The 25,956-nt window shown below is 45.4% G+C and overlaps 9 protein-coding genes across 15 annotated transcripts; 5 read left to right on the top strand and 4 right to left on the bottom strand.

Moving 5' to 3' along the window:
* Window positions 1-377: 377 nt before the first annotated feature.
* Window positions 378-2,713, bottom strand: LOC6546273 (integrin-linked protein kinase homolog pat-4). The gene is made up of 4 exons (XM_001973556.3): window positions 2,407-2,713; window positions 1,863-2,028; window positions 1,259-1,804; window positions 378-1,196 (listed from the first exon to the last, which is right to left on the bottom strand). Exons 1-4 carry the CDS (start codon window positions 2,493-2,495, stop codon window positions 651-653), a joined length of 1,347 nt encoding a protein of 448 aa, XP_001973592.1. The 5' UTR covers window positions 2,496-2,713; the 3' UTR covers window positions 378-650.
* Window positions 2,694-3,551, top strand: LOC6546272 (multifunctional methyltransferase subunit TRM112-like protein). The gene is made up of 3 exons (XM_001973555.3): window positions 2,694-2,914; window positions 2,976-3,077; window positions 3,229-3,551. The coding sequence occupies exons 1-3, from the start codon at window positions 2,837-2,839 to the stop codon at window positions 3,421-3,423; spliced, it is 375 nt and encodes a 124-aa protein (XP_001973591.1). The 5' UTR covers window positions 2,694-2,836; the 3' UTR covers window positions 3,424-3,551.
* On the bottom strand, window positions 3,493-9,488 carry LOC6546271. 4 transcript variants are annotated; one of them, XM_001973554.3, is made up of 10 exons: window positions 8,890-9,488; window positions 7,485-7,593; window positions 7,257-7,418; window positions 6,691-6,866; window positions 6,155-6,517; window positions 5,433-5,686; window positions 5,145-5,370; window positions 4,405-4,905; window positions 4,030-4,158; window positions 3,493-3,958 (listed from the first exon to the last, which is right to left on the bottom strand). In XM_001973554.3, the coding sequence occupies exons 1-10, from the start codon at window positions 8,961-8,963 to the stop codon at window positions 3,751-3,753; spliced, it is 2,202 nt and encodes a 733-aa protein (XP_001973590.1). In that variant the 5' UTR covers window positions 8,964-9,488; the 3' UTR covers window positions 3,493-3,750. The 4 variants fall into 4 exon arrangements, with proteins under 4 accessions (XP_001973590.1, XP_015014136.1, XP_015014137.1 ...); XM_015158651.2 differs by lacking the exon at window positions 4,405-4,905 and having other exon boundaries at window positions 3,696-3,958; window positions 8,890-9,482; XM_015158649.2 differs by lacking the exon at window positions 6,155-6,517 and having other exon boundaries at window positions 3,696-3,958; window positions 8,890-9,482.
* A 120-nt stretch (window positions 9,489-9,608) lies between these two features.
* LOC6546270 (dynein regulatory complex subunit 2) lies at window positions 9,609-11,547 on the top strand. Its single transcript, XM_001973553.3, has 3 exons — window positions 9,609-9,875; window positions 9,995-10,870; window positions 10,938-11,547. Exons 1-3 carry the CDS (start codon window positions 9,705-9,707, stop codon window positions 11,460-11,462), a joined length of 1,572 nt encoding a protein of 523 aa, XP_001973589.1. The 5' UTR covers window positions 9,609-9,704; the 3' UTR covers window positions 11,463-11,547.
* Window positions 11,548-11,590: 43 nt separating this feature from the next.
* LOC6546492 (uncharacterized oxidoreductase YjmC) lies at window positions 11,591-16,303 on the bottom strand. Its single transcript, XM_001973552.3, has 3 exons — window positions 16,030-16,303; window positions 12,827-13,776; window positions 11,591-12,245 (listed from the first exon to the last, which is right to left on the bottom strand). Exons 1-3 carry the CDS (start codon window positions 16,268-16,270, stop codon window positions 12,087-12,089), a joined length of 1,350 nt encoding a protein of 449 aa, XP_001973588.1. The 5' UTR covers window positions 16,271-16,303; the 3' UTR covers window positions 11,591-12,086.
* Window positions 16,304-16,450: 147 nt separating this feature from the next.
* Window positions 16,451-21,938, top strand: LOC6546490 (O-acetyl-ADP-ribose deacetylase 1). Of its 2 annotated transcripts, XM_015157458.2 has the most exons (3): window positions 16,451-16,587; window positions 21,272-21,615; window positions 21,714-21,938. In XM_015157458.2, exons 2-3 carry the CDS (start codon window positions 21,310-21,312, stop codon window positions 21,867-21,869), a joined length of 462 nt encoding a protein of 153 aa, XP_015012944.1. In that variant the 5' UTR covers window positions 16,451-16,587; window positions 21,272-21,309; the 3' UTR covers window positions 21,870-21,938. The 2 variants fall into 2 exon arrangements, with proteins under 2 accessions (XP_015012944.1, XP_001973586.2); XM_001973550.3 differs by lacking the exon at window positions 16,451-16,587 and having other exon boundaries at window positions 21,192-21,615; window positions 21,714-21,869.
* On the top strand, window positions 16,524-21,137 carry LOC6546491. Of its 3 annotated transcripts, XM_001973551.3 has the most exons (6): window positions 16,524-16,587; window positions 18,762-18,865; window positions 18,943-19,279; window positions 20,001-20,159; window positions 20,222-20,524; window positions 20,655-21,137. In XM_001973551.3, exons 3-6 carry the CDS (start codon window positions 18,980-18,982, stop codon window positions 20,922-20,924), a joined length of 1,032 nt encoding a protein of 343 aa, XP_001973587.1. In that variant the 5' UTR covers window positions 16,524-16,587; window positions 18,762-18,865; window positions 18,943-18,979; the 3' UTR covers window positions 20,925-21,137. The 3 variants fall into 3 exon arrangements, with proteins under 3 accessions (XP_001973587.1, XP_026833181.1, XP_026833180.1); XM_026977380.1 differs by lacking the exon at window positions 16,524-16,587 and having other exon boundaries at window positions 18,521-18,865; window positions 18,967-19,279; XM_026977379.1 differs by lacking the exon at window positions 16,524-16,587 and having other exon boundaries at window positions 18,522-18,865.
* On the bottom strand, window positions 21,751-22,588 carry LOC6546489 (O-acetyl-ADP-ribose deacetylase 1). Its single transcript, XM_001973549.3, has 3 exons — window positions 22,349-22,588; window positions 22,116-22,290; window positions 21,751-22,047 (listed from the first exon to the last, which is right to left on the bottom strand). The coding sequence occupies exons 1-3, from the start codon at window positions 22,474-22,476 to the stop codon at window positions 21,898-21,900; spliced, it is 453 nt and encodes a 150-aa protein (XP_001973585.2). The 5' UTR covers window positions 22,477-22,588; the 3' UTR covers window positions 21,751-21,897.
* LOC6546488 (E3 ubiquitin-protein ligase parkin) lies at window positions 22,582-24,679 on the top strand. Its single transcript, XM_026977378.1, has 6 exons — window positions 22,582-22,908; window positions 22,968-23,160; window positions 23,222-23,567; window positions 23,771-24,215; window positions 24,275-24,371; window positions 24,446-24,679. The coding sequence occupies exons 1-6, from the start codon at window positions 22,651-22,653 to the stop codon at window positions 24,553-24,555; spliced, it is 1,449 nt and encodes a 482-aa protein (XP_026833179.1). The 5' UTR covers window positions 22,582-22,650; the 3' UTR covers window positions 24,556-24,679.
* The last annotated feature ends 1,277 nt before the right edge of the window (window positions 24,680-25,956 follow it).

Raw genomic sequence — 25,956 nt, 5'->3', positions numbered from 1 at the left:
TGAAGCTTTAAAAAAAAACTTAGTTATGATCAAAAACACACATATTCCCCTAAACCTTTAAATGAAAACATATTGGATAATAAATGTAAATTATTTCGAGCAAATACAACAAATTTCCGCTTCTCTCGCGAATTTCTCACGCCGGCGCGCTCTTCTAGAATCGCCGAGTTTGCTCTGCCCACGCGAGCTGCACAATATCGCGTGCTGAAGTGGAAACCAGGTCAGGGCCGCCGTGCTCACGTTACCCGACCCGCTGCGCTGATGCATTGCCACCCACTCCGGCGAAAAGCTCTCGTCTTGTTTTGCTTCTCATCGAATAAGCTCTGAAGACTAAAGCGCTCGTAAGTGGTTCCGCATTTGCTGAGGTATACAATCAATTGAATTAGTTAGTAACAAATATATTTCTGTATAAATACGATCATAATGGTTATTAAACTTAAAATGTCAATAATCGAGCACCCGCACAACAATGAGACACAGAAACATAAGCTCTAGACAGAAACGCTGCACTTGCTTTGCCATTTCGGTACGGTTTTCGGTTAAACTCAGTTAGACAAAAGTAACACAAAGTAGTAATTACAATTAGTTGGCAAATCTAAGGTTCCTCAAGGCACATTTTTGCTTGGCATTTATAGTTTTTCCCCTTCCCTTCAGCGGCGCATCTTCTCCAGAATGGGAACCACCATATCGAACTTGGGCCGCTTGCCGGGATCCTCGTTCATGCAGATTGAAATCAGCTTGGCCATGTGCGTTGATGTGCCTGGCGGAATCTTGACCCGCAGACCTTCCAACGCAATCTTCATGCCGCACTCCATAGGCGACCACTCGGCGAAGGGGACCTCGCGCGTAGTCAGCTCCCAAATGAGAATAGCAAAGCTCCACATGTCACAGGCCTCCCAGTTTCGATCCGCCTGCTTGCGCTGCAAAGCCTCCGGCGACATCCAAGCCGGTTGATAGATGCGTCCCTTCTCTTGGAAAGAGAACTTGGCATCGCCCATGTTGATTCTCGCCGTCAGATCATCGTCGATCATCACGTGATGACTGTTCAGGTGATATGTTGGTATAATGCGCTCCAGCGAGTGCAGGAAAGCCATTCCTCTCGCAACATCCAAGGCAAAGCTTACGGCTTGGCTGGTGTCCACCACGACGCCAGTGGCTCCATGCAGCAGGCTGAACAGCGAAGAACGTGGCATGAACTGAAGAACATGGAATTGTTAGTTTATATAGCCATATCTTAAGTATTTAAAATCCAACACACCTGACTAATGGTCACCAGATTGGGTGGCGAATTGCATGCTCCAATAATAGGCAAAATGTTTGGGTGCGAAAAGATCCGCAGCTTGGGAAACTCCTCGTTAAAATCGCGCGATATACGAGGCGTACACTGGCGCACAGCCAGGATCTTGGCCACCACATCGTTCTTTTGCCAGCGTCCTCTCCAAGTTTCTCCTGATGGCGTCACCGAGAGCTTTGTATGCAGGTCTAGGTCTCCCATACTAATTCCCTTGAAACGGGACAAAGTGGCATCCCGGGATCTCGTCTTCAAGCCCTGCCAGCTTTGCTCCTTGAAGCTGATCACCTTAACCTCCCTGCCGCTCTTCTCCACAAGATCCTGGAGCCTCTTTGCCAGACTGGGTTTGGCCTTTTCGAGAGGTGTGTGCCCGTCCTTGTTTGCAATTCCCACCTGGGCTCCCGCATTCAGCAGATCCTCGCAGATCATATCATAGCCCCAGAAACAGGCGTAGTGCAGGGGTGTGTTTCCATGCTCGTTCACCGCATTCACGTCGCTACGCTCTTTTATCAACTGTAGAGGCAGATAAGTTATTGAATAAGTTAGCCAGCTGGTTGCTGTGTTATCTCACCATCTGGACCACGTCGCGGTGGCCGTGTGCTGCCGCTAAATGGAGTGGGATGTCGTCGCCCATATTGGTGGCGTTCACACGCGATCCGCGCTGCAACAGAGTCTCCACCAGCTTGGCGTGACCCTCCTTAGCCACCCAATGCAACGGACTGAAGCCATGATCGTCCCTAAAGGACAGGAATTAATTTGTAAGTATGATGGTACTTATATATGTATTTTAAATGTAATGTGTCTACAAGTAAAATTCAATATAAACTTATTGCATGGGGTGCAGGTTTTATGCTCGCGATATGCACACAGAAAAGTATACACATACATATGCATGCATATATATTTTTGATTCGTCTGTTTACACAACACAAGAATAAATCATGACGTCACTTAGACTTGAAAGACCCTCGAAATATTGGGCGTATTGAGGCGATGGCGGCGATGACTAAATATATGTTCCTGGTAGAGAATGTTGCTACTGAAGGGCCTAACTTTCTTACTGCACTCTGCAGCAATTAGAAAGTGCCGAAGATAGTTGCCTCTTTTAGTTTTACCCCAAATTGTTGTCGTGCTCCGTTTCGTCCAACCAGAGGCGCACTTGAATCGAGTTGCCCTCGCGGCACCAGTGGAATATGTCTTCCATTTTTATTCCTCACTCCTTTTTCCGTTCTTGGTCACTGTTTTTATAGGGTTTCCAACCTTATTTACATCTAGAACCAGATTAAAACGTTTAAAATGCGACAGTTGTGAGTATTTCTTATTAAAATTTGTGCAGTGTGGACGTTTCAAATATTTAATTCACGGCTCGCGTTGCCAACTGCTGAAGAGCATCGACAAGTGCGTATCGAGCTATCGATATCGTCCATCAGTAGGGAATGTCAAAAAAAGAAGAAGAAGGAATACAACGTGCACCGCAAATATTATTTAAAAACATTATTGTTTACTGCTACTTCTGGTATTAATAAAGCCTTTACAAGCCCGAAAATGAAACTCAGCACATACAACTTCTTGACCTCCATGGCCATCAAGGGCGTCAAAGTGGGATTCCCCCTGAAACTGACGGTGAGTTCTGGTATTCCAAATCATGCCTATTGATTGTTTCACGGAGTATTTGTGCATCCAGATTAGCAAAAAGGAAGTGGTGGAGAGCGAATTTAATCCAACTTTTGTAGAGAGAATTCTTCCCAAGCTGGACTGGTCAGCGGTCTATGGAGCTGCTCAGGTGGTAAGTAATATAACTAGTAGTTTCCCAAACAAATTAACGTTTAAAAACAGTTTTATATGTTATGTTTTTAATATGTAAATGTATGAACTTATTGAACCATTTATAACTTTTATTTTTTTTGATTCTGTAATAATTATAATTTACTTTTCAGGCGGAACTCACAGATGACATCCCTGCGGTTCAGCCTGAAAACGTTGGGGAGAATGAGCTGCTTTTGCAGAAGCTTCACCACCTGCTCTTCGAGATCGACGTGCTCGAGGGTCAACTGGAGTGTCCGGAAACAGGACGTGTGTTTCCCATCACCGATGGCATACCAAACATGCTCCTCAACGAGGATGAGGTCTAGATAACCCCCATGTGCTTCTTGTACCGAAATCCCCTCTCTCCAGACACGCATTATTATTAAGTTAGTTGGTTAGTTTTAAAGTCTGTTTATTTACGAGTTACTAAAAAACAATTGGAGCTTGGATGGAATGTGACATGGTTTTTATATTGTTGTTGAGTCTACGTACTCGTGTGGAATTTGGTAGCCATTTTGGGATAAGATCAATAAACACTATACGACACATATGAATGGTAAGTCTAATTGTGGAGGGTGGTGCTTGGCTAGTTACTAAGATGCATCTTCACTTCTTTGGCATTTTTGGGGAGATTCAAGAAGACGTACTCCCGCCTAGTTGCATTTGATGTTGGGGCTCTTGTTGCTGCCTTGAGCGTAGATACTGCCCTTGGCCAATCCGGACTGGGGTCCTTTGCAGAGCTCCGAGTTCCCACCTCTTGGCTTGTAGGTGCGATCTGTGAGAAGACTAGCATCTGGTCCATGAGTCACCTGCTTCTGAAGTAGCTTCGTATTGGGTCCGTTCCAGGTGACATAATCGGCTCTGAAAAGCATAATTCAAGTACTCATAGAGGTAACTTTGTTTTTACTATATAGACATTGAAATGAACTTACAGCAAAAGATTTTCATCTGCACCCTTGCTTAGCTGGGAATTGGGTCCCAAACTGGCCATTCGTTCGATAATAGATTGAAATTCCGCTGATTCCGAATTATGTGAATTTCCAAAGGAGTGCTGGCGATGCCTGTTAAGAACATTACATTTTTAGTCTTCTCTTTTTTATTTAACTAAAAGATCTCAAAGATTATATCAGCTTAAGGCATGCCGAAAGAAAGTGAGTTATCAGGTTAAAAAATAATATCTCAAACCGGATTCTCGCTACAATCCGTGCGAAATCCTTAAAAAACTCATGCACAAAACTATTGATTGTACTTAGCGAAACGGTAACAGAAACGGTTATTGGAACGGTTTTGGGTGTTAGCGGGCATACTTCAGTGAATCGGTTTTGGTGCGAGCACGACTTTCGAATGCTGGCCTCCTCGCGATGGATGAGGAGTTGGACTGGGCCGACGAGACCAGCGATGAGGACGTCATTGATGCGGAGTAGGAGGAGTAGGAGCTAGCATTTGAGGAGCCATGCAGGTAGCCGTCGATGCTGTAGTTATTGGTATCGCTCTGGTGGCCAAAATGGTTATAGCCGCTCTTGGCCAAGATGCTCTTGGTGGTCAGGCGTTCGTAGCTTTGCGGACGGATGCGGGGTGATTGTGCGGGTGAGGCATATGAATGCGATGAGGAAGCACTGGAGATGGATGACAGATGGGTCTCCAGCTTCGTATCCTCTGCTGTGGGCGTTGGCGTGGGCGTGGCCTGGGCCAAAATGATCTGGGTGGTGAACGTCGATGGTGTGGTGACATTGATCGATGGTAGAATGTGGCGCTTGTGCGGTGGCTTCGGCTTGCATGAGGTGGTGGGCTCCACCACGGCGGGCAGGCTGGATGATCAAGTGACGCAAGGCAAGCGAATAGTGTTTTTTTTTTGTGGTTCGGGGATTTAGTCAGAGGCGGAGGCAGCAAAGAAAGTTCAAATAGAAAATAGGCAGTCGATTAAAAAACGGATAAAGCAGCGGACCAAGGAGAAAAACTTGATTGGTGGGTGGAAAAAGCGGATGGCCACGGCCTTGATCGGTTGGTTTAAATCGAGTGAGCGGGAAAACATAAAGTCAAGGTCTACCTGTCTTTCTGGTTGGCAGCATCAACCTGATCGGTTCCTGTGGTTTTCTTAAGATCCAGGTGCTTGGGATTCGTGGGAGCCTGCTTTTGCGCCCGCTGCTCGTCCTCGTCCTGCACAATTTGTAGGATTTGAGAAGCCCTATCCTCTGCATAGTTTACGGATTCCAAAGCCATTAGGATAATGCGCTCGGCAATCTGTGGGTACTTCTCCTTGAGCAAAGTTTGCACTGTAAGTAAAAGATATTAAATTTGACTTAAATGTGACATTAAAATGTGTTACTCAACATACTTTTGGTCTTCTCCTCTTCTGTGTATTCCTTAGGTCTCAGTGGTATATGTACACCACCCTGATCCCCTCCAGCCTCGTGATCTGTATTTAAATCCGGCGGCCGATTGTTGGGTCTGTGTGGCTGTTGCATGTCGCGCTTTGTGTAACCCAAAGAAATCAGCTTCTGCGATGCAAACTGGACATTGTTGTCCGCATTGGCCAGGATATCGAGGAGCAGCTCTTCGTCCGCCTTGGGAAATATGTTCTTCATGTATCTATGATGGAAATTTGATATTATTTACCAAAGCTATAATATATCATTATAAATTATAATTTTTAATTTAACGAAGGAAAATTGAAATTAAAAGAATATGATGTTACAACATTTAGAGTTTGAAAATTTGTGACTTAACAAGTAACCCGTGGATTATATTAAATACATTTTTCAACAATGTTAATAAAATAATTAAAAACCAAATGCACTATATTAAAAGATACGAAATACTTAAAAAATAACCCAAGCCTAACATCGCTTAATTGTTCGTTACAAACTGTACAAAAATATTACATAATTAGTTTTCACTTCGAGGTATTTCTCTACTATACGGACAACTTGCGGACAAACGAACGAAAACAGCAAATTTACAAGTTCTATAGGTATAGAAGGGTAGGAAATACAGATATTAAATAATCCACCAGTCCCAAAGCTTTAAAATGTCCCTCAATCGGGAACCCCAGCGAACCTCAGCTTCATCTTGGGCGATGAGTGCGGCCTAGGCGAACTGCGCCACAGGGGCGATCCGTGCAGAGCTGCAGGAACAGCCGAGCTGGGTGGCAGGACCACCTGGTGGCCGCCTGGACCGCCAGGACCGCTCTGCACGCTCACGAGACTACCGAAGCGTCCACCGGGCAGGGGACTGGCCGTGCGCGACGTGCGCCGACTAGCTACCGTGTCCGGCCGACGTGCCGGTGGGGTCATGTAGAAGGCGGAGCTGCTGTGGAAGAGGTGCCGCTGCGAAGGGGGCGTCACGAAGGGACCGGGCATGGTCACCGGGTGCTTCTCCACCTGCAGAGCACTGATGACAACCGCCTCGCTATTGTAGTAGCTGGAGCAGTGGGTTAGTAAGCGTGGGATTAGCGTTTAATCGTGTGGTTAGACAGGTGCAGTAAGCAGCAGAATTAGGCGGCGTGTGAGAAGACATAGATGTAAGTACGCAGATTAGTGGGGATTAGCAGAGCTGGCACAAGGACTTGGTTGAGGGCGGGTCCAATTTCTTACCGCTTGAGCAGGAGGCGTATATGGTTCTCGCCTGCGGTGGGGAACATGTTCTGGATCTTGGTCACCACTGCATCCGTTTCCGCCTGCGTGGTAAACGAGGTCTCCTGAATGGTGGAGCGCCGCGAGAGATTCGGTCCCACGCGAGCTCGTTGAAAGGGCAGAGGTGAGGACATTTCCTGTGGGTTAAATGGAAAATAACCTAATTAAATACTCATACTCATAGTCGATACTCGAACGTCAAATGAGAAAGGTGCTTCGAATGATGAATTTTCATGTTCGCAAGCTGAAAGCTTAAATCTATGCTATTGATAAAATTATCTATCACATTAAAGTTGCAGTCATAATTTTGAGGACACAGCAATCACATACCTCTTTCCTGACAAAATGTATAGGCCTTACCAATATCCCCAATCAGCGATTACTTATCTACTTATAATCACAAAATCGGAAGATGACTGCGTTTTTTTTGTGGAAGAACGACATTCTTATACACATATTTAATGACGCCCACACCTGATTTCAACCGTATTCTCTCATCATTAATTCTCAGCTCATTTTGTACTCACCAAGTGTCCGCCGGAGGAGGTTGACAGCAGTGGACTGGTCGAGACGTTGTGCAGCGTGGGCTGCTGGCGCTCCTGGAACGCCCGAATGGCAGTCAAGTTATTGCTGGGATGGACGTGGTACGGCGAGCTGTTGTGCGACGTCTGCGGCTGACTGACCAACTGCTGCAAAGTACGAGGGTTCCATTTGAATCAAAAATCAATAAAATGCAAGGGAGGAGGGGAGCTTACCTGCAAGGCTATCGACTCCGTGGAACAGCGCTCGTTCTGCAACTGCCTGTAACTGCGGCCGCGCGGATCCTCCAGCTGCATGGCCTTCGTCAGATAGTTTATGTAATAGCTGGAATGGGAAGAGGGCAGCCAAATGGAAGATGAGCTTCTACGAAATCAAAGGTCATCAAATGACCTCCCCCGCCCAGGGCCGTTCGAAAGCTCCTGGATTCAGGCCAAGGGTGGAGGCACATCCTAAGCCGGCCGGTTGGTGGTGGCTTGGCCTGGATTGGATTGGGAATCTGGCCACATGTTGATGATCCCTTGGGAGGGCGGACAGGTAAAGGGCAAAGGGTAAAGGAACCGCCTAAACCAAGGCACGTGCCAAGTAGCTGCCAAAAGGCGGACGCTCAGTCGTCATTTCCATCTCCGTTTGGCAGGCCATCTCTGCTCTGATTTGGTAATGGAGAGGGTGGATGGCGATGAGGACTTCATAAGGATGGAAAGCTCGTCTTCGGCTGAGTGGCCTCTTGAATTAACGTATGACAGTCGCCGGGCTTGTTGCTTAATTGCACAAGGCTTTTTAAGCGTAAGGGGTTGAGTTATACTCGTATGTAAGACAGGCTAGGGAGAAGTTAAAGACCCCGCTGGCATCCGACGACGCGGAAGTGACACAATTTATGCCGCTGAAACGAGGCCAATTGGAGTGGCTAGGAAGCCTTAAGTAGTCCACAGAGCAATTGTACCCACACGTGTGTAGCTAAGGAGCTTAATACAGCGAAATGAAGTGTAAAACAAAGGGATTATACATGAATTTACAAAATCGATTTAAAATTCTATTACATATCAAAAATAACAATTTAAATTTTAAACAGTTTTTGAGTTCACTCAGCGCAAGACAAATAAAATGCAAAACATAAGGCAATGCATATATAATAAATGTAATGATTTGGAAATTTTTGGCTAGCTAATTTAGTCGAATATTAACTGCAATAAGTTAACCAATAGAAACTTTAAGCCATTGTGTATTGAGTTAATATGGTAAGTTTTAAGCAGTAGCGCTTTTGAAACTCCAAAGCTTGATTAACACTAACTTCTCCAAGCCAACGAGTAATTCCCTTATCGGCCATAAGGCCAGACGTGGCAAACACCACCCATTTTAAAGCGTTTTAAGGACAATGTGGCAAGAAGTACGGGCCTAAGCCCAAAGGCCCCCTACATGCACCCACCACCACCCACCGATAGACCCACCCCAAGGCAACTTTGGCACGCAAATTTATCAGTTACCTCCCATGGCAACCTATCAAATGGAGCCCCGTTTTCCCCTACTGGCCCCCACATCTCCCAGTAGAGTCCGCATTTCACGACATTGTGGTTAATGGATGCATAAATATTTATGACGTCGGGCTGTGCACATGCAACTCACCAATTTCCAGTTGCTTGATCGTATTTGCAGTCCCAGCCGGGCGGCATTTTCTGATAGCCACTGGATTCGCTCATTTTCGCCGCTCACAAATAGATACAGATACAGATGCAGTAGCAGTTTCACTTGCAGATACCAGATGCGAGGTACTTCGATGCCCAGTTAAACCGAACAATCGTTGTTTTTTATTTCGTTATTTCGTTTTGTGGCTGAATGTTTATGGACGTTTAAAGTCGCATTCGCAGCTTGTTTGCCGACTGTCTGCAACCCCGAAAAAGTTGGCAGCCAGGAGTGCCCTTGCCAATTATCCTGCGCGGAGCTTTGTAGTTGCTTTTGTCGTCGGATGTTTCAGATTTGGGGGTTGTAACCACCCTCGCTGGCAACCTCGCCGCGGCAGCAGAGTTATTTTTGTTTACAAGGCACTGCCTGCCGGGAAAAAGGACCGCAACACACAGATACACACGCACACACACAGGCCGTTGTGGCGTGCCTTTAGTGAGCAAGCCAGCCAGGCTTTAACTACCCGGAAAGGAATCCTTATTGGCAATCCCGCAGTCGCGGCGCTATAAACAACCTCGCGAGCCGAGCTTTGAGAGTGAACTGAGGAAATCACTGTCGGGCGGCAAAGCTTCAGATGCTGCGAAAAGTCGTTAAAAAAGCTGGTAGCCAGTGTTGGAATTTGCCATCGAAAGCTGTCAGCAAAACTTCGATTCAGCTTTCAAGCTGGCACACAATTCAAATTTAGCTCTCCAACCGATTTTCCAAAAATTTCACCATTGATTTACGCCTTGAGTTCAACTACTAATACACACAGCAAAATGGCTGAAATTTTGGCGCGCTTGACGCGCATTTCGGAAAACTACCTCCAGGAACTGGAGGAGGAGCAGGAGCCCCAAGGACCGCCCAAACTGACCAGGGCTGAGAAGAAGGCCGCCAAGAAGGAGGCCAAGCGACAGGCTGCCATCGATGAGAAGCGGCTCATCATGCGGGTGGGCTATTAATATGAATTTGGAATACTTCTTAAGTTTCGTTTCTTTCATAACCCGTAGAATTGTTCCTATTAGAACACTATGCTCTAGTTCTGGTTAATCAATAAAAATCCTTCCAGGATGCCCTGATGCGTGAGCTGGAGATGGGCAAGCGCATGGAGGAGAAGGGCAACGAGGAGTGGCACGAGATGTGCCGCGAGATCAAGATCAAGGAGCTGAACGAAGAGATGACCGCGTGGGGCGAGCGCTCGGAGCGTATCATTCAGGCCAAGAACGACCACATCAAGATGCTCCTGGACGACATGTCGCAGACGCAGGATCAGCACGTGCGTTGCTACAGCAAGACGGTGGAGCTGATCGACCACATCCGCGACTGCTTCCACGTGATGTTGGGCGGGGTAAAGAGCATGTATGACCAGCAGGCGGACGAGATGCTGAGGGATTACTATGAGGAGGTGCGCCGGCGAACCGAGGAGGTGGAAGCGATGAAAACGAACTCCGAGAACATAATCCATGCCACCAACATCACCACCCGGGATCAGCTTAAGGAGGATTACACCATCTACCTGGAGCAGCGCGACGATCGTGTGAATACAGAGATTGAAAACAGATTCAAGATTCGAGATCAGATTGTCCGCCGAATGACACACATGCAGCAGCAACTGAATGACTTTGTGGAGTCTCTGAGGAGCACTGAACTGGATGCCCACAAGTATGAGAAGATCCACTGGCTGACGGAGCGCCAGGCGGCTTTCATGGAGGAGTCACGCAAGCTGAACGCCGAGGAGTCCAAGTACATCAACATGCAGGCGGAACTGCAGCGAGAAATGATGCGCATGGATGCGGAGAACAACTCCACGCTCAACGATCTGCGCCTGGAGTTCCAGTACTTCACCAACGTGCGCAAGAAGATCGAGCTCAACCAGGAGATGGATCGCGAGATCACCCACGAGAAGCTGCGCATCCTGACCGGCGAGTGCTACGAGTTGACCAAGGTGAACCCCTATCCCCAGCCCCATTACTCATTTATATATTACTTATAAATTGGTATTATTATTTCAGCAAATGGAGAAGCATGTGAAGAGTGGGGAACTACTCTTGGCCCTGTCGATCACCTGCAGGAAACTGCAAACCGAATCGGAAAAGGTAATCCTCGGCGGCGAGGTATTCGACGAAACCGAGGTGGAGGTTGATGAGAACTTCAAGCTGCAGACCCTCGACATGAAGGCTCACGTGGATATGACCGAGGAGGAACTGGTGGAGCTAAACAAAAGTCTGAAGAACTTCTGGCGCCGCCAGGCGATGGCCGAGGCCCAAAATCTGCTGATGCTGGAGGAGAAGCGTCGCCTCACTGAGGACAATCAGCGCCTGATCGACTTCATCAAATCCATGAGTGTCACCGAGGATCCGGAAGAGCTGCGAACCGCCATGCATGTGTCATCGCCAACCCAACCCATGCCACCCAAGCTTTTCGAGACAAAGTGCCAGGAATTTAGGTCCAGGAAGGTCCTGAAGTCACCGATGGCCCACAAGGAGGCCAAGTGGGAGGCCGAAGTCACTTTGAAAGAGGTGATTCTGGATTTTTAAAAATACGTGGGACACGCCTACAACGTTAACATTAAATTTCTAATTGGTCCGAATTAAATTAATGATAGTTAATTTAACAACTATATTCACCTTGTTTGAAATCCCAATAAAAATGCTATACGGACACATTATTGTTGGTCAAAGAGTAATTTTAATGGTTCCGAATTTGCTGAACACAGCATGGGTATCTCAAGTGCCAAAAGCTATATGTATATTTTACAACAGTTTTTGTTTTAAACAAAAATGTAGGGGTCCCTCTACTTATAATAAATGTGCAAACTGCAAGTCTTTACTCTACAAAATATTACTAATTCAACAAAAGAGTGTCGAAACTCAGATTTTTAGCCTTTCAGATTGAAAGCTCACCTAATCCTGCGTAGTTATAACTAAAAAAGAGCAACGACGATCTTTTGGGAACTAGGAATATGCGTTAAGTGCAACAAGGAGATATGTAACAAGCTTTAAATAGGCACCAGTGCAAGTCGAACTTTTGCAAATATCAATATTTCTCTCAGTGTAAAGTAACATATTGCTTTGGTCCGTCGAAATGCAGAAGCGTATACAACATATGGCAATGGTATGTGGTATGCTTGGCTCCCTAAAAGTTCACCAGTTCCTTCGAGCTTAAACAAAGCTCAAGGGCTTGATCTTCAGTTTCTCGGCCAGGCTGGCGCACGTCTTCAACTGATTCTCCAGATACTGGATGCCGCCGGCGGCATCGACATCAGCCATTCCATTCTTCTCCTTGTCTCCAGCCAGCAAAACGGGCTTGCTGGGATCGGTCTATTAATAAAAAAGGAAATATTAATTGTGCAGGAAAACAAAAAGTGTATTCGAAATGTATGGAATAGAAATGCTTATGGTATTAATATTTCTAAAAATTATAACTTTTTGTTTGGAATTCATTCCCATTGAATGCAATTAAAGAGATTAAGATTATGGTGACGGGAGTGCCGGTACCTATTTTTATACACATATGTATATATAAATGTATTTTTGATAAGATTATGAAGTGCTTTCTTCACTAGTATTTCAAGCTGTTTTATATTAACTAATAGTTGAAAATCATACATTTCTTGAAGCTTTAAATACTTTAAATATGACAATTTAAATATTTAAATATTTACTAATTCTTAATAAATATTTAAATTTAAATATTTTAATGATTCGATTTATTTTGGCCACGCGCACACTAACACTTGTGTGGAGAACTGTAACGCCCACGCTTTTGGAAATTTTTTTGATTTTTGCTCGCTATGCCAACAAAATGCTAAAATTCCTGCTTCGCACTTCCACTAGTTGAGCAAGGGATATCTGATAGTCGAGGGACATTTTACATTTACTTTTTTTGGGTATATTCTTACCGGAGTAGCGCCCCGCAGGCGGGAGTTGAAATCGCTCATGCGCTCCTCGAAGTTGGGAGCAAAGCAGTTGGGATCCACGGCGATGAATACCTGGCCGAGATCAGCCGCAGAATTGGCGCCAGCATGTGTCCACTTCCTCACCTGAGTGGAGTAGTTGGCTCCGGACATGACGCCCGTCAGAATGTCTACCATGGCGCCAAGGCCATAACCCTTGTAGCCGGAGGTCAGCTCCGATCCTCCTAAGGGCATCAGGCAGCCAGTGCTGAAACCCAGTTCCGCATCGTTGGTCACGGCACCACTGGGATCCTGTGCCCATCCGTCGGGCAGAGGAGCTCCCTTCCTGCGCTGGATCTCGATCTTTCCCACGGCCACGGCGGTGGTGGCCATGTCCAGCAGGAACTTGTCGCCGTTGTTGGCATTAGCACCCAGGGACAAGGGATTGGTGCCCAGAGCAGCCTCCTTGGCGCGTGTAGGCGCCATCAGCGGCGAGGTATTCGTCATGGACATGCCCACCAAGCCCTGCTCCATGGCCCTGATGGCATACCAACCAGCCATGCCATAGTGGTTCGATCCCTTGGCACAAACCCAGCCAACTCCCACTGTCTTGGCCTTCTGGATGGCCAGATCCATGCAGTAGTTGCCCACCACGGCGCCAAGTCCATTCAGTCCATCCACCCAGGCGGTGGCCGGGGTTTCCTTCAGGATCTTGGGCACAGCCGCTCCGTCCGTGGAGTTGATGGCCAGATCGTTGATGTACATCTCCAGGCGGTTCATGCCATGGCTGAAGTGTCCCCGATGGTCCGCGGCCACCAGCAGATCCGCCTGGGCCTCGGCATGTGCCTGGGGCACCTTCACCGCCTTGAAGCAGTCAATCATGAAGCGCCGCGACTCGGCAACGGCCACCAGTTTCGGAGCAACAGAGGACATGGTGCGGTATGCGGTGACAGAGTCTACAAGAGGGTTGGGCTCGCTTTAGAATTTGGAACTGTGTCGATTGCGAAGAGCGGAACGTGTGCGTTCGGATACGCGGCGTATGAGCGACTGCAGCTGAACGGAAAGCGTTCAAAACACTTGGAGGCGACCAAGCGGACTTCTAATTGTTCTGGCAATCTCTCACCCATACTAAGAACACTAGACGGTTGCAAACAACCCATGGAGGGGTCTATACATATGTACATGCTCTATCTCCTATTGTTTATTTGTTCTTTTTGGCAAACCCGAAATTCTCGGAGCGAATATGCTTATCAGCATTATGTTTGGTCAGGTTTCTACTGGGTTTTCGCAGGCTATCTCAACGTTATATAGTCGGTATAAATACATATAGTCATCTCTCAAAAAGTCTAGCGCGTGTAACGTGTTTATAATTTTATTTTTCCTATTTCTTCGGCGCCGTCTCTCCGTCTTATTCTATTATGAGGGGCTCGCGGTCTATATACACCCATTATTTATTCGCTAGCTTATTTATTATTTGTGTGCGAGTATTTCAAATATATTCGTGCTTGCCTCTGTGGGCTGAGTATCTGTGTGTGCCTGGTAATGACCTTGAACTTGTGGAACTTATTTCTGTACTTGGAAATTGATGCGTTGAAATGAATGGCTAGTGATCAAGTTGGAGGAGTGACGGTCTAGGGCATTTCAATTTGAGTTCATTTACTCGGCGGGTGGGTGCTGCGAAAAGGGGGAGGGGAAGGGGTTGTGGATGGGCGTATTTCTTTTTAATCCACATAATTTTGTTGACCTTACACAACGAAAGTGAGGGTGACAAATATGAGCACATAAACACCCAGCTAAGGGCCCAATTTAGTTGATGGATTCACGAGCTTTATCTTATCGACATCCAGTCACACCACTCAGAAAAATGTAATGGGCAACAAAATAATTATGCAGTATGGAAAATAAATAAATTCTAAGTACAACATTTTTACATATTACTATATCTATAAGTTGTTGCACTCAATAGGTTATTAACCAGATAAACCTGAAATCAATAGCATTCTAGAAAATAACAAACTTATTTCCCAACCAAATGACACATTTTCGCTTTAAATGGATCAAACACTACTTGGTACACTTTATCAATAACACAAAAATAGCCAACACCCCATCTGCTAATTATTTAATATTATACCAGTTCATATGGGATTTCTAGCCTGATCAGGGGCTTGTTATCTTATCAGGCCTGGCCTACAGCCCGAAGTACGTTTGTAGTCTCGGGGAACAGACCCCAATCAGTCTGGAGTAATCGAGTACATTAGGTAATAACAACTGTTGGATTTGGATGAACAAGTATTATGACCGATTCGGTGCGCTCATTAACACCTTTTTGAGTAATGGCAGACAAATGATCGATCCGCTCTCTTGGAATGGGTCTTGTGTGAATGAAATGGCAATTGAAGTGAAACCAGTTGCTAAATTGTGCTTCACTTTCGGCAATAAAAAGGAAGAGTGGGTCTTAATGGGCTTTCAATGAGGCTATTAAATTGTGATTAGTAAGAAATGCAAGGCATTCCCATTCCCAGTGGCTCTTCGATTTCATGTATTGTTTCTAACGTAAATTAAAGGCCAGTCCCCCATTTCATTATGGAATACCCACTTGTCTGCCTGCCCATTTAATTTTCGGGGCTTTGCTGTGTTGACAAAGGAGAAGCATTTGTTTAATTATAAAGATAGATATGGAAATTCGCTAGCGAGGCGTGTGGGCGTCATTATGACAAAATGTTTGCAAAAACCGGCTGAAATATGAAGAGAGAACCGTAACCACCAAAAAGAACAAACAAAAATTCAAAACAAAAGTTGTCATGAGCTTAAATACAAATGTATTTAAGAATAATTTCAGTACTTGATATATTGATATTCAGTACTATGCCTTAAAAATGGCAGCTAAAACTTAGTCGGACTGATTTTTCAATTTATTCGTTTAATTTATAATTAATATAAGATTTTTCTTTAATCAGCGAGATGCAATTTTAAGATGTGATGAGATATTTAATTATATTATTGAATTGAACGGTTGTAACCGGTTGAGGTATTGAATTTAAGATATCCCTTTATTACCGTTTTCCGTTAAACTGGCTCATTTTCGGCCAAGCTACGATTCTACTTAGTTACGGTTGTCTAAAATGAATCGGATGCAAGAATCTGCTGCCGCATCATAAATTACCAAGTGCACGCGCTATTTGCACAGATACAGCCTTTGAACTTACCGCCAACATTAGCATGCGCATTTGGCGCCTGCGCAGCTGCAGCAGCTGATGCTGCTGTTGTTTTGCTGGCCAAAAGCGCAGCAGCATGTCGCCCACTTACGTGCAAGTGCAACTGGCGCCTTTGAAGCTGTGGCAAACACCGCCAATTCGTGCCGCGAACGGGGGCGTGGGCGTGGGCGTGGGCGTGGGCATGGCAGCTGACCGCCGTAACTGATCGTCGTAGCAATGTCAACGCAGTCATGTCGGCAAATAAGGTAACGTAACCCACAAAAATATAACCACAGCGTTTGCTACGTGTGTATTACGTATCGCAATGGCGAGAGAGTAAGAGAGGGAGAGAGAGATAGAGAAGAGTAAGAATCCCAATCAGAATCAGCTGAGCTGACGTGACGAGTGTGAGCGGTGCTTTTTCGCTTGCACTTTTTAGTTATTCTCTAATTCTCAAGTGACTCACAACGCTGCTCTTGTTTTCTCGGGGAGATTTACTCGCGCGCAGTTTAATTGCCCAGAGGAAAACAAATCTGGCGGGCCGTCGTCACCTAACAAATTCACTTCTACGTAAAGTATTTTAATCAACTAACAAACAAACACGCAATTTACGTAATAAGCACAACAAACAAAGCAACAACAACAACAACAACAACAGCAGCAGCAGCGGCAACAGCAGCAACTAGCGCCACTTCTACGTTATAATGCTATATTATAGCTCCCCGGATCGGTCGTCTTTATCGTTCGAGGCGACAAGCTGAACTGCCGTGAACTGGCATCGTTCGCAGCTATCGCTTTTCCTCACAAGGTGCCCCCCATGGGGAGGAAAAGCGTAGTATGAATTTCAATGAAACCATTCGTTCAAAGCTGTCGCGGGACATGCGTAAAAGAGTTATAAAGCGAGCAGTTATTTAGCTTCAAAACTCTGTTAAAATATCTACTTAAAAAACACTACGTCTATTAGGGAATTTAGGGAATTACACGCATGGCAATTGATTTGTTTTCGCTGTTCTCTTTTTTTTTGCGAAAAGCTGCAAATAATTGGTGGCATTCTGAGATGACGTAGTACCGCTTAGCGGAGACAACTACCCACGCATCTTGGCGCCTAGTCATTCCAATTGGAATTTAAGCTTTTATTGGATAAAAAGGATATACTCTATGATATAGGCATATGACAATATAAATAACTTTTTTGCATAGTTTTCTGTTTAATTTACGTTGTAAAAATATTAATATTGCATATATAACGAATTTTTAAACCCCACACGCTGAGTCTGGTCTTCAAATTTGCCAGTCATTGCAGACCCTTATAAAAAAGGTTTCTAGTGATCTCTTTTTCCACATTTGCATTTTGAAACTTTTCTCCATTTTAAGTCAATTTAAATATTTGTTTTAGAATGTATATGTAAAGCTACATTTTTCTTTTATATCTTGGAATCTCTTAGTCTCTCTATATGTTGGCAATAGTTTTAACCTTATTAACTAGTAAAGCAAATATTTTTCTCTACATCCGAGTTAGCAATCGACCAAAGTGTAAAGTTTTTACCTCACACTAAATCGAAACGCTGCTGCCGCTCTGCTGCCTGATTTGTTTGTTTTAGAATACAACTTGTCACTTAATATGGTTATTTGTTCGGTGTTTGTGTGTATGGTAGTGAGTTGGTGTATTTCATTTCACCTGCCATCCAATTAACGAATAATTTAAGTCATATTGATATTTATACATACAACGTAGTCGGTCTACGATCCCTATTTAGCGCATGGGCGCCGATTACCTTTGACAGCGGCCCACGCACAGGTACACATTCATACACAGGTGCTCCGATCGGTAACTATCCGTCGTCATTAATCTATAAAACGCTATCAAAAGCCTGCACAAGTTCTTAATTGGCTGTTACAGCGGCTTTGACGATTTTGGGCGATGTCAAGTCAACTTGTTGCTGAAACAAACAAAGCGGTATCAACTCACACTTGCTAGCACATGTATGTCATCATCAGCGCCAGCAATCATCATCACTATCGTCGTTGTGATTCAGTGGATTGGATTGTCATGCCAAAAAGTTCGGTGAAATTTAAAAACAAGTGACCAATATTCAATTTCAGTGCATGTTCTGTATTCAGAACAGGCTTGTGTTTTCGAACGGGCTTCTTATAAAGTATATCTCATAATAATCAAATCATAGTATTTTTTTTTTAACCTTGGATTTCCTTTGTTAAGTTTTTAACAAATAGTAAAAGTCTAGTAAAAACAGCAATCTAGGTTTGAAAACGACCCAATCGATCTAACTTCGGAAATTTACTCCGCATACCAAAGATAAAATCATGTTTCTAACATCACACGAAGCACAATAATATTCGCAAATAAAACATTAACTTTAAATCACTGATTATGTGGAAAATTAGGTATTTTTTTCACTGTGCAATCATTAATTTTTGGAACCCCTGCGGCGGCGCCTCTGGGCGAAATGTTGTCACTGAGGCTCGAAGATTCTCGCTGGGCTTTCGCCCGGCACGTCGCTTCACCCATAGCCATACCCGTGCCCACATCCACACCGAGCTCCGATGGCGCATTCCGCTGCAGACCGCCGGCCGAGGCAGTCGATTCATTAGTGATCTCCAACGGCGGGCATTGTAAATTGGGAGTGGGAAATCGGCGAATCGCCAAAATAAACAAGCTGCCGCCAACTAGCCGCTTGCTGTTCAGAATCCGTTAATAGCTTTGTTTTCATTCTGGTTTTGTGCAGGTTTCTGTGCAGAACCAAAACACACAGTTAAAACCATTCCGAAGCCGAAAAAGTTTTTATCGCGAGTTTCAACCTCGACGTGAAAGTTTCCAGCGCGCGTGCACGTAAGTACGAAAATCATTTTTGGCATTGAGAGCTTCGGTTTCGGCTGGCAATCAGAATAATTTCCGCCTAATTGCAGTTGTATATATAACACTGAATATAGGGTGTAGTGTGGCATGGCGAATGTGAAGATAGTGGAGTCCAAGCTGGACATATTTCACGCACCGCAGACCCATTCCTTGGCCCATGCCGTGGAGTCGTCCTTTACGGCGGAACGCGGAACTCTCGCCTGGCAGTTTGCGCTGATCTACGGGGATGTGGACGAACTACGGCAAAGAAGGGTTTCCAGAGGCAACTGCGCCGTGCTGGAGCATAATGCCCGATTCATATACTATCTGGTGACCAAGTCGAGTCTCTACGACGCCTGCACTTATGACGATGTCCAGGCGGCTTTGATCTGCATGCGGGAACATATGGTGAGTGCTCTTGAAGTGCCGTCTTGCTGGTGGTGGTGGAGTGGGGTTTGCCCGGTAAGCAAGTGACATTTCCCCCAAAGAGTAAATACAATTCGACGCTTGGGAAACGGGTTTCTTTGGCGCTGCCCTCGTCAATTTACAGTTAATTCATTTGGACATTGAGATACAGAGAGTATCTGAAAACAGTTCGCCCCTTTTGTCAACCGAATTTCAGTCAAAAAACCATTTCAAGAAATATGTATGCATGCAGCTAATTTATTTGGACTTTGGGACACAGTAGCTGCCGGACCATTTATCTACCCATCTTAACGGCAATTTTCTTTTAAAATATTATCTTTGGCTAGGAGAAAGTAAAGTCAGTTTCTAAAGATCTTGTATACAAGATTTTGATACCCGTTACTCGTAGAGTAAAAGCAAGAATATGTATTAGAATAATTATTCTAATGCCTTTGGTAGATTCCTTAAGAAGTATGTTTTGTTGTGTTATGTTTCCGACCCTATACCGATTATATTCCTGATCAGAATCTGTAGCAAAGTCAATCTGGCTAGGTCCGTCTGTCCGTCAAATAGAAGTATGTATATGTAAAGCCCTCAGAATTGTACTAAAATATTTTTTTACAAACGGTGTAAAAGCTTTTTTAAGATTGAACCTCCGTCACCTAGCGAACTATAGCTTTTGATAATTGTGTATTGTGCAATTCTCACTGTACTGTCTCTGCAGCGCAACCACGAGATCACCAAAGTGGCTATGCCCCGGATCTGCTGCGGCAAGGATGGCCTCGAATGGAAGCAAGTGAAGCGCCTGGTGCAGCAGACCTTCTCCCAGAGCGAGTATCCCATCGAGATACTCATTTGTGAGCACGAAGACATGTCCAAGGAGGTGAGCCATCCAACATGGTTTATAAACAAAGCACAATGGGGTAATACTCAGATTATCCACAGCTGGCTGCTCCCAAGTGTCAGATTACGGAGGCCAGGGGGAACCTGTTCAGTGCGCCGGAGAACTATGCCTTGGTGCACTCCGTGAGTGCAGATTTCGCGATGTGCGCGGGCATAAATCTGCAATTCCGCTGCAAATTCGGCCAAGTGGATGACCTGAAGCGTCAGCACAAGCATACCGGGAACGTGGCAGTCCTGGAGCAGGATGGTCGATATATCTACAACCTGGTGACCAAGGAGCGCAGCCACGAAAAGTGCACTTACACAGCTCTCTACTACGCTTTGCTGGCCATGCGAGAACATATGGTGAGAAATTTTATCCTTAAGGACTGCATTACCAAAAATAATAGAAAGGGTAAACTTCATTATCAAGATCATCAAAATGTATTAGAACTGGGTACCTGATATTAAATGCTGTTTATCTTTCCTCATACAGCGGGAGCACGGAGTGACCAAGTTGGCCATTCCCAGACTTGGATGCGGCATCGACCGTTTAGATTGGCTGCGCGTGCGGAGTTTGCTGGATCTGGTTTTCGCCGAGGATAGCGTGGACATCATTGCCTTCTTTTACACTCCGCCACAAATGGTTAAGGATACGTTGAACGTGGTTTGTCCCACCTGCCGGCACATGAAGACCATCCAATTGCCATCGAGGTCCGTCAGCGGATCTCGGAATTCGCTTCACCGCGAAAAGACTCCCTTTTAAGGAAATCGAAAACTGTATATAGCCATCTTTGTTTGACACTCGAAATGGTTTTACTTGGGACTTGTGGCACCAAATGCACCAAATACTTATATAGTTAATAAGAACGCTACACCTAAGATCTTTTTATAGCACACAGAGTTTATATATTTGGGTATTTATACTGAATTTAATGTATTAATAAAAAAACACGGCCTTGAGAGGACATTAACCAAATATAGGAGTTTTAATGTACCTTTTATGATTATTGGTTTCAGAATAGTGCCTAGTTATAGTAGCTGCCTTTTACACTGAATCTGACAGATCTAAAAACCTTTATTAACCCGAAATGTATTCTCCCAAACTTTTAGAACTACGTGGCGCATTTCGGCGGGCTTTTGTGGTCGGAATGTCATCGAAACCTCAGTACACCCTCAGCGAGGTAGATGGGGATCTGTTCTCCGCCCCAAAGACCTATTCCTTGGCGCACTGTGTGGGTGCCGATCTGGCGATGGGTGCTGGGATTGCCGTGCAGTTCAAGAAGGTATTCGGAAGGTTGGACGAACTGAAATCCCAACAAGCGGGCAGTGGAGATGTGGCAGTGCTGAAGGATGACCAGCGGTATATTTACTACCTGGTGACCAAGCCTCAGAGCTGGGGAAAGCCCACCTACGAATCTGTACAAGCATCTTTGGAGCAGATGCGCGAGCATATGGTAAATACATGTCTTAATGGGATTTATTCCTGCTTTTGTTTATATATATGTTAAGCAAGCAATACTAAAAATACAACATTTTTTCTTTCATACATTAGCGCAAAAACAACGTGGATAAGCTTGCCATCCCAAAAATTGGCTGTGGAATTGATGGCTTGGAATGGGAAAAGGTCAGCGGAGTCCTCGAGTACGTTTTCGGCCAAGAACCAGTGGAGATTGTCGTCTACAATTTTGTGCCGCCACAGGGGAAATAATGGAATTGTTCAGTTTCATATGTGCCATTTACTTTTTAGCAACATAATTATAAACCACCAGTTCCACAGCGTCCCCTTGAAAAACCTGGCAAATAATTTCCTTAACTTTGGGCCACTTCAGGCCATCCAAACCGCAGCCAATGCGGGGCATGGCTAACTTGGGTACTTGGTGGGATATCTGCGAATATGGTATGGTGCGGATATGGTATGCTACACTTTATAGAGATGATAGTTAAGCCCACATACCATGTGTTTTCGCATGGCGATCAAGGAACTCTGGAGTAGTTCGTAGGTGGGCTTTCCCCAGCTGGATTTCTTGGTGATCAGATAGTAAATATATCGCTGCTGGTCCTGAAGGATAGCCACGCCGCCCGGCTGAACATTTTGCCTTTGCAAATTTAACAACTGTCCAAATTTGTTGCTAAAAAAGAGAAAACTGTATTTCTGTATTTTATCAGAAACACTAAACCATTACCTACCGAAACTTTACAGCTATTCCTCTGCCCATTCGCAAATCGGCAGCTACGCAGTGGCACATGGAATAATCACCTTGGCAGGCAAATATGTCGCCATTGATTTCTCTGTAAGTTAGTCCTGACATTTCCATACACCTCTTACATTTATATTTTTCCGACTTTTTCAATTGTGCGCTTTCTGCGTGTCCGCGTTTCCCTGCGAATGGCTGCCAGCTGGTGTTTGGCAGCGCGTAAGTAAACCACGATTGGCAACACTGAACTATATACACTGCACTGAAACTAGACCTCCGATCAGCTGATAACAAATGAGTTTTATTTTTAAATTTATTGCCACTTTTGTACGCAAAATGCTGGAGCTGTTGCAATTTGGAGGGAAAACACTAACGCACACGCTGAGTATTTATGTGAAAACGAACACGGGCAAAACGCTGACCGTTAATCTGGAGCCCCAGTGGGATATTAAGAACGTAAAAGAACTGGTGGCCCCACAATTGGGACTTCAGCCGGATGATCTAAAGATAATATTTGCCGGTAAGGAACTAAGCGATGCCACAACTATAGAGGTATGAAGCTAATTGGACGTATCTCCAACATGAAGTTAACTTTTACGAACTTCTAGTAGCAATGTGACTTGGGTCAGCAAAGCATTCTGCATGCCATTCGATTGCGACCGCCCGTACAGCGCCAAAAAATCCAGTCGGCAACTTTGGAGGAGGAGGAACCTTCGCTGAGTGAAGAAGCCTCCAAGCCGCTAAATGAAACTCTGTTGGACTTGCAGCTGGAAAGCGAGGAGCGTCTAAATATAAGCGCTGAAGGTAGGAAACGAGTTATTTTTTCGAAACTAATCCCCTTGTAATCCTCGCGTATCCTGTCTAGAAAGAGTCCGTGCCAAAGCACATTTCTTTGTGCATTGTAGCCAATGCGATAAGCTGTGTAATGGCAAACTTCGGGTGCGCTGCGCCCTATGCAAGGGCGGGGCCTTCACTGTCCATCGTGATCCTGAGTGTTGGGATGATGTTTTGAAGTCGCGTAGAATTCCCGGTCATTGCGAAAGTCTGGAGGTGGCCTGCGTGGACAACGAGGCTGGCGATCCCCCATTCGCCGAGTTCTTCTTCAAGTGCGCTGAGCATGTTTCCGGCGGGGAGAAGGACTTTGCAGCTCCCTTGAATCTTATCAAAAACAACATCAAGAATGTCCCTTGCCTGGCCTGCACAGATGTGAGGTGATTATGCTATTAAGCTATAATGACCATAATTCAGGAATTATTTTATGTCCTTTAATATGCACATCTAATTGCCTATCTTTTCATGAAATCACAATTAATGTTTTGGCTAAATTTTGAAGCACATATTTATAAAAATGGCATAAAAAGTTCCTTTAAAATCTAAAACTAATTAAATATATATTTGCCTTTTACGTTCGCAGTGATACCGTTTTGGTTTTTCCATGCGCATCGCAGCACGTAACCTGCATCGACTGTTTCCGCCATTACTGCCGTTCCCGGTTGGGCGAGCGCCAGTTTATGCCGCATCCGGACTTTGGCTACACCTTGCCCTGTCCCGCAGGCTGCGAGCACTCGTTCATCGAGGAGATCCATCATTTCAAGCTGCTGACACGCGAGGAGTACGATCGCTACCAGAGATTCGCCACCGAGGAGTATGTCCTACAGGCAGGTGGAGTACTCTGTCCCCAGCCAGGCTGCGGCATGGGCCTCTTGGTGGAGCCCGATTGTCGCAAGGTCACCTGCCAGAACGGCTGTGGCTACGTGTTCTGCCGCAATTGCCTGCAGGGCTACCATATTGGGGAGTGTCTGCCCGAGGGGACAGGCGCCAGTGCCCAAAACTCCTGCGAGTACACCGTGGATCCCAATGTGAGTTGGTTCTTATGCGGCCCAGTCATTCCCACTTGTATAATCGTGCGCTTTTTTAGCGAGCTGCCGAGGCGCGATGGGAGGAGGCCAGCAATGTCACCATCAAAGTCAGCACCAAGCCCTGTCCAAAATGCCGAACCCCCACGGAGCGAGATGGTGAGTTAGGCGAGCATCGAAGATACCCAAGACGCAGTTTGTAACATGTCCAAACCCTCTTCTCATTTCACCAGGCGGCTGCATGCACATGGTCTGCACACGCGCTGGCTGCGGATTCGAGTGGTGCTGGGTCTGCCAGACTGAGTGGACACGCGACTGCATGGGAGCCCACTGGTTCGGCTAGTCCTTCGGCTTCGTCGCTTGCCTGCCTGCCGGGTTCTTTTGTTTGTATAAATTGTATTTGTTTTAAATTGTATACCATAGTAAAGACTGCTCGAGCAACACCCTGTTTGTCGTCTACGCAATCAATAGCAGAAACACCCCTGACAAGGACCTACGCGGAACACATCCTACCCCACTCTGTTCCTTCGTTGCGTGCGCACAAAACTTTGTTTACGTTTTTTCCAAGCTCGCCCACAAATATTTTGAGGGTTTTCCTCTTTGGCCAGGCATGCGAAAACCGCAAAAAACACGTGCACTTGGCCAAAGAGCCAGAGAGAGTGCCGCGGATGCGCAGTGGGTGGTCAGCAGCACAAGGCTCATGTAATTTAAGCCCAGGCGCGTAGCCGCAAGAGGACTCCCAATTTTTGATTAGGGGATGGTGAAGGCATTCCAAAAATGTTCTTCCAGGATTTTTATAAGAACTAACTACCACTTCTGGTGAAGGAGTTAGGAACCATTAGATCAACAAAACCCCTTCCTATTGCACACGTCTTCCATTTTCTCTTTTATATGCATTAACTAATCATCTAAAAACTTAAGGCTGAAAAGAATGTTGTTGATAGTCCAAATTAAATATTTTACTTTAATAAAGATTCATAATAATGGGTATGTGTCACGCTCTAGAACACATCTGTATATCTTATCGTGTCCCATAAAATTGTTTACTTTGGAATAACTAGTTTCATTTTGGAAAATATTGCAATCAGTCAGCCTGGAAAAGCCGTCTTCGAAAGTGCACCTGTCCTTTGAATGCCAAAAGTTCACCTGCGTGGCTATCAGTCTGCCTCGCGTCTTATCGGTCATCTAAAGTTGGGCTGGCCGAATGCCACAGGTTCGCGGGAGGCCCATAAGCGGAACATCCCTTGACGGAGTGCAGCACGAGTGTGCCGGAAAGTGTGCTATGGTTTTTCGCACGGTGGCGGAAATTCGTGGCCCGGACATCGATAAATCGAGCCTATACACAACACATACCTCATTCACACAGCGAACGTGGGAAACCCCCAAGCGGGACTCTGGCGAAAAATTTGTTCCGCACTCACGCTCTCTATGACTCCCTGTCTCTCTGAGAACTGCCAATCTCTCGGCCATTTAGAAGTAACGCCACGTTCTAGATTTCTTTCGGCTTGCCGCTCTGTTTTGGTTGGCTTTCTGTTTTGTGCTCTAATTCGTAAGCAAAGCGAATAGTTTTCACTCTGGCATTTGTGAGAGAGCCGCGAAGAGAGATTGAGAGGGGGAGAGCAAAGTGCAGCGCATTTTCCGCCCTCAAAAATGGCGAAAAGGAAAAGCTCGCTCGCGCATGTGGGCAGGTTGCCCATCGAATCGGGTCACAAAGTTCCCAGTGCAGCAGCTTCTGTGTGTTGTT

Source organism: Drosophila erecta, unplaced genomic scaffold (assembly GCF_003286155.1).
Source record: "Drosophila erecta strain 14021-0224.00,06,07 unplaced genomic scaffold, DereRS2 tig00000021-arrow-pilon, whole genome shotgun sequence".
Lineage (NCBI taxonomy): Eukaryota > Metazoa > Arthropoda > Insecta > Diptera > Drosophilidae > Drosophila > Drosophila erecta.
The sequence above is the reverse complement of the archived record's forward strand: the minus strand, read 5'-3'. Positions and strand labels throughout refer to the sequence as shown.

What these genes read in the sequence shown, in the direction of transcription:
- LOC6546273 (XM_001973556.3), bottom strand. Translation starts at nt 2,495, where the DNA reads ATGGAAGACATATTCCACTGGTGCCGCGAGGGCAACTCGATTCAAGTG. An exon ending in ACCGCGACGTGGTCCAGATG is followed by an intron (nt 1,805 to 1,862) that starts GTGAGATAACAC and finishes CTGCCTCTACAG; the next exon opens with TTGATAAAAGAGCGTAGCGA. An exon ending in ATCTGGTGACCATTAGTCAG is followed by an intron (nt 1,197 to 1,258) that starts GTGTGTTGGATT and finishes CATGTTCTTCAG; the next exon opens with TTCATGCCACGTTCTTCGCT.
- LOC6546272 (XM_001973555.3), top strand. Translation starts at nt 2,837, where the DNA reads ATGAAACTCAGCACATACAACTTCTTGACCTCCATGGCCATCAAGGGC. An exon ending in GATTCCCCCTGAAACTGACG is followed by an intron (nt 2,915 to 2,975) that starts GTGAGTTCTGGT and finishes TTGTGCATCCAG; the next exon opens with ATTAGCAAAAAGGAAGTGGT. An exon ending in TCTATGGAGCTGCTCAGGTG is followed by an intron (nt 3,078 to 3,228) that starts GTAAGTAATATA and finishes TTTACTTTTCAG; the next exon opens with GCGGAACTCACAGATGACAT.
- LOC6546271 (XM_001973554.3), bottom strand. Translation starts at nt 8,963, where the DNA reads ATGAGCGAATCCAGTGGCTATCAGAAAATGCCGCCCGGCTGGGACTGC. An exon ending in CGGAGTCGATAGCCTTGCAG is followed by an intron (nt 7,419 to 7,484) that starts GTAAGCTCCCCT and finishes CGTACTTTGCAG; the next exon opens with CAGTTGGTCAGTCAGCCGCA. An exon ending in ACCAAAACCGATTCACTGAA is followed by an intron (nt 4,159 to 4,404) that starts GTATGCCCGCTA and finishes TGTTCTTAACAG; the next exon opens with GCATCGCCAGCACTCCTTTG.
- LOC6546270 (XM_001973553.3), top strand. Translation starts at nt 9,705, where the DNA reads ATGGCTGAAATTTTGGCGCGCTTGACGCGCATTTCGGAAAACTACCTC. An exon ending in AGAAGCGGCTCATCATGCGG is followed by an intron (nt 9,876 to 9,994) that starts GTGGGCTATTAA and finishes AAATCCTTCCAG; the next exon opens with GATGCCCTGATGCGTGAGCT. An exon ending in AGTGCTACGAGTTGACCAAG is followed by an intron (nt 10,871 to 10,937) that starts GTGAACCCCTAT and finishes TTATTATTTCAG; the next exon opens with CAAATGGAGAAGCATGTGAA.
- LOC6546492 (XM_001973552.3), bottom strand. Translation starts at nt 16,270, where the DNA reads ATGACTGCGTTGACATTGCTACGACGATCAGTTACGGCGGTCAGCTGC. An exon ending in TGCGCATGCTAATGTTGGCG is followed by an intron (nt 13,777 to 16,029) that starts GTAAGTTCAAAG and finishes ACCCTCTTGTAG; the next exon opens with ACTCTGTCACCGCATACCGC. An exon ending in GCCTGCGGGGCGCTACTCCG is followed by an intron (nt 12,246 to 12,826) that starts GTAAGAATATAC and finishes TTTTATTAATAG; the next exon opens with ACCGATCCCAGCAAGCCCGT.
- LOC6546491 (XM_001973551.3), top strand. Translation starts at nt 18,980, where the DNA reads ATGGCGAATGTGAAGATAGTGGAGTCCAAGCTGGACATATTTCACGCA. An exon ending in ACGAAGACATGTCCAAGGAG is followed by an intron (nt 20,160 to 20,221) that starts GTGAGCCATCCA and finishes GATTATCCACAG; the next exon opens with CTGGCTGCTCCCAAGTGTCA. An exon ending in TGGCCATGCGAGAACATATG is followed by an intron (nt 20,525 to 20,654) that starts GTGAGAAATTTT and finishes TTCCTCATACAG; the next exon opens with CGGGAGCACGGAGTGACCAA.
- LOC6546490 (XM_001973550.3), top strand. Translation starts at nt 21,250, where the DNA reads ATGTATTCTCCCAAACTTTTAGAACTACGTGGCGCATTTCGGCGGGCT. An exon ending in AGCAGATGCGCGAGCATATG is followed by an intron (nt 21,616 to 21,713) that starts GTAAATACATGT and finishes TTCATACATTAG; the next exon opens with CGCAAAAACAACGTGGATAA.
- LOC6546489 (XM_001973549.3), bottom strand. Translation starts at nt 22,476, where the DNA reads ATGGAAATGTCAGGACTAACTTACAGAGAAATCAATGGCGACATATTT. An exon ending in GGAATAGCTGTAAAGTTTCG is followed by an intron (nt 22,291 to 22,348) that starts GTAGGTAATGGT and finishes TCTCTTTTTTAG; the next exon opens with CAACAAATTTGGACAGTTGT. An exon ending in TCGCCATGCGAAAACACATG is followed by an intron (nt 22,048 to 22,115) that starts GTATGTGGGCTT and finishes CCATATTCGCAG; the next exon opens with ATATCCCACCAAGTACCCAA.
- LOC6546488 (XM_026977378.1), top strand. Translation starts at nt 22,651, where the DNA reads ATGAGTTTTATTTTTAAATTTATTGCCACTTTTGTACGCAAAATGCTG. An exon ending in CTGGCCTGCACAGATGTGAG is followed by an intron (nt 23,568 to 23,770) that starts GTGATTATGCTA and finishes TTACGTTCGCAG; the next exon opens with TGATACCGTTTTGGTTTTTC. An exon ending in AACCCCCACGGAGCGAGATG is followed by an intron (nt 24,372 to 24,445) that starts GTGAGTTAGGCG and finishes TCATTTCACCAG; the next exon opens with GCGGCTGCATGCACATGGTC.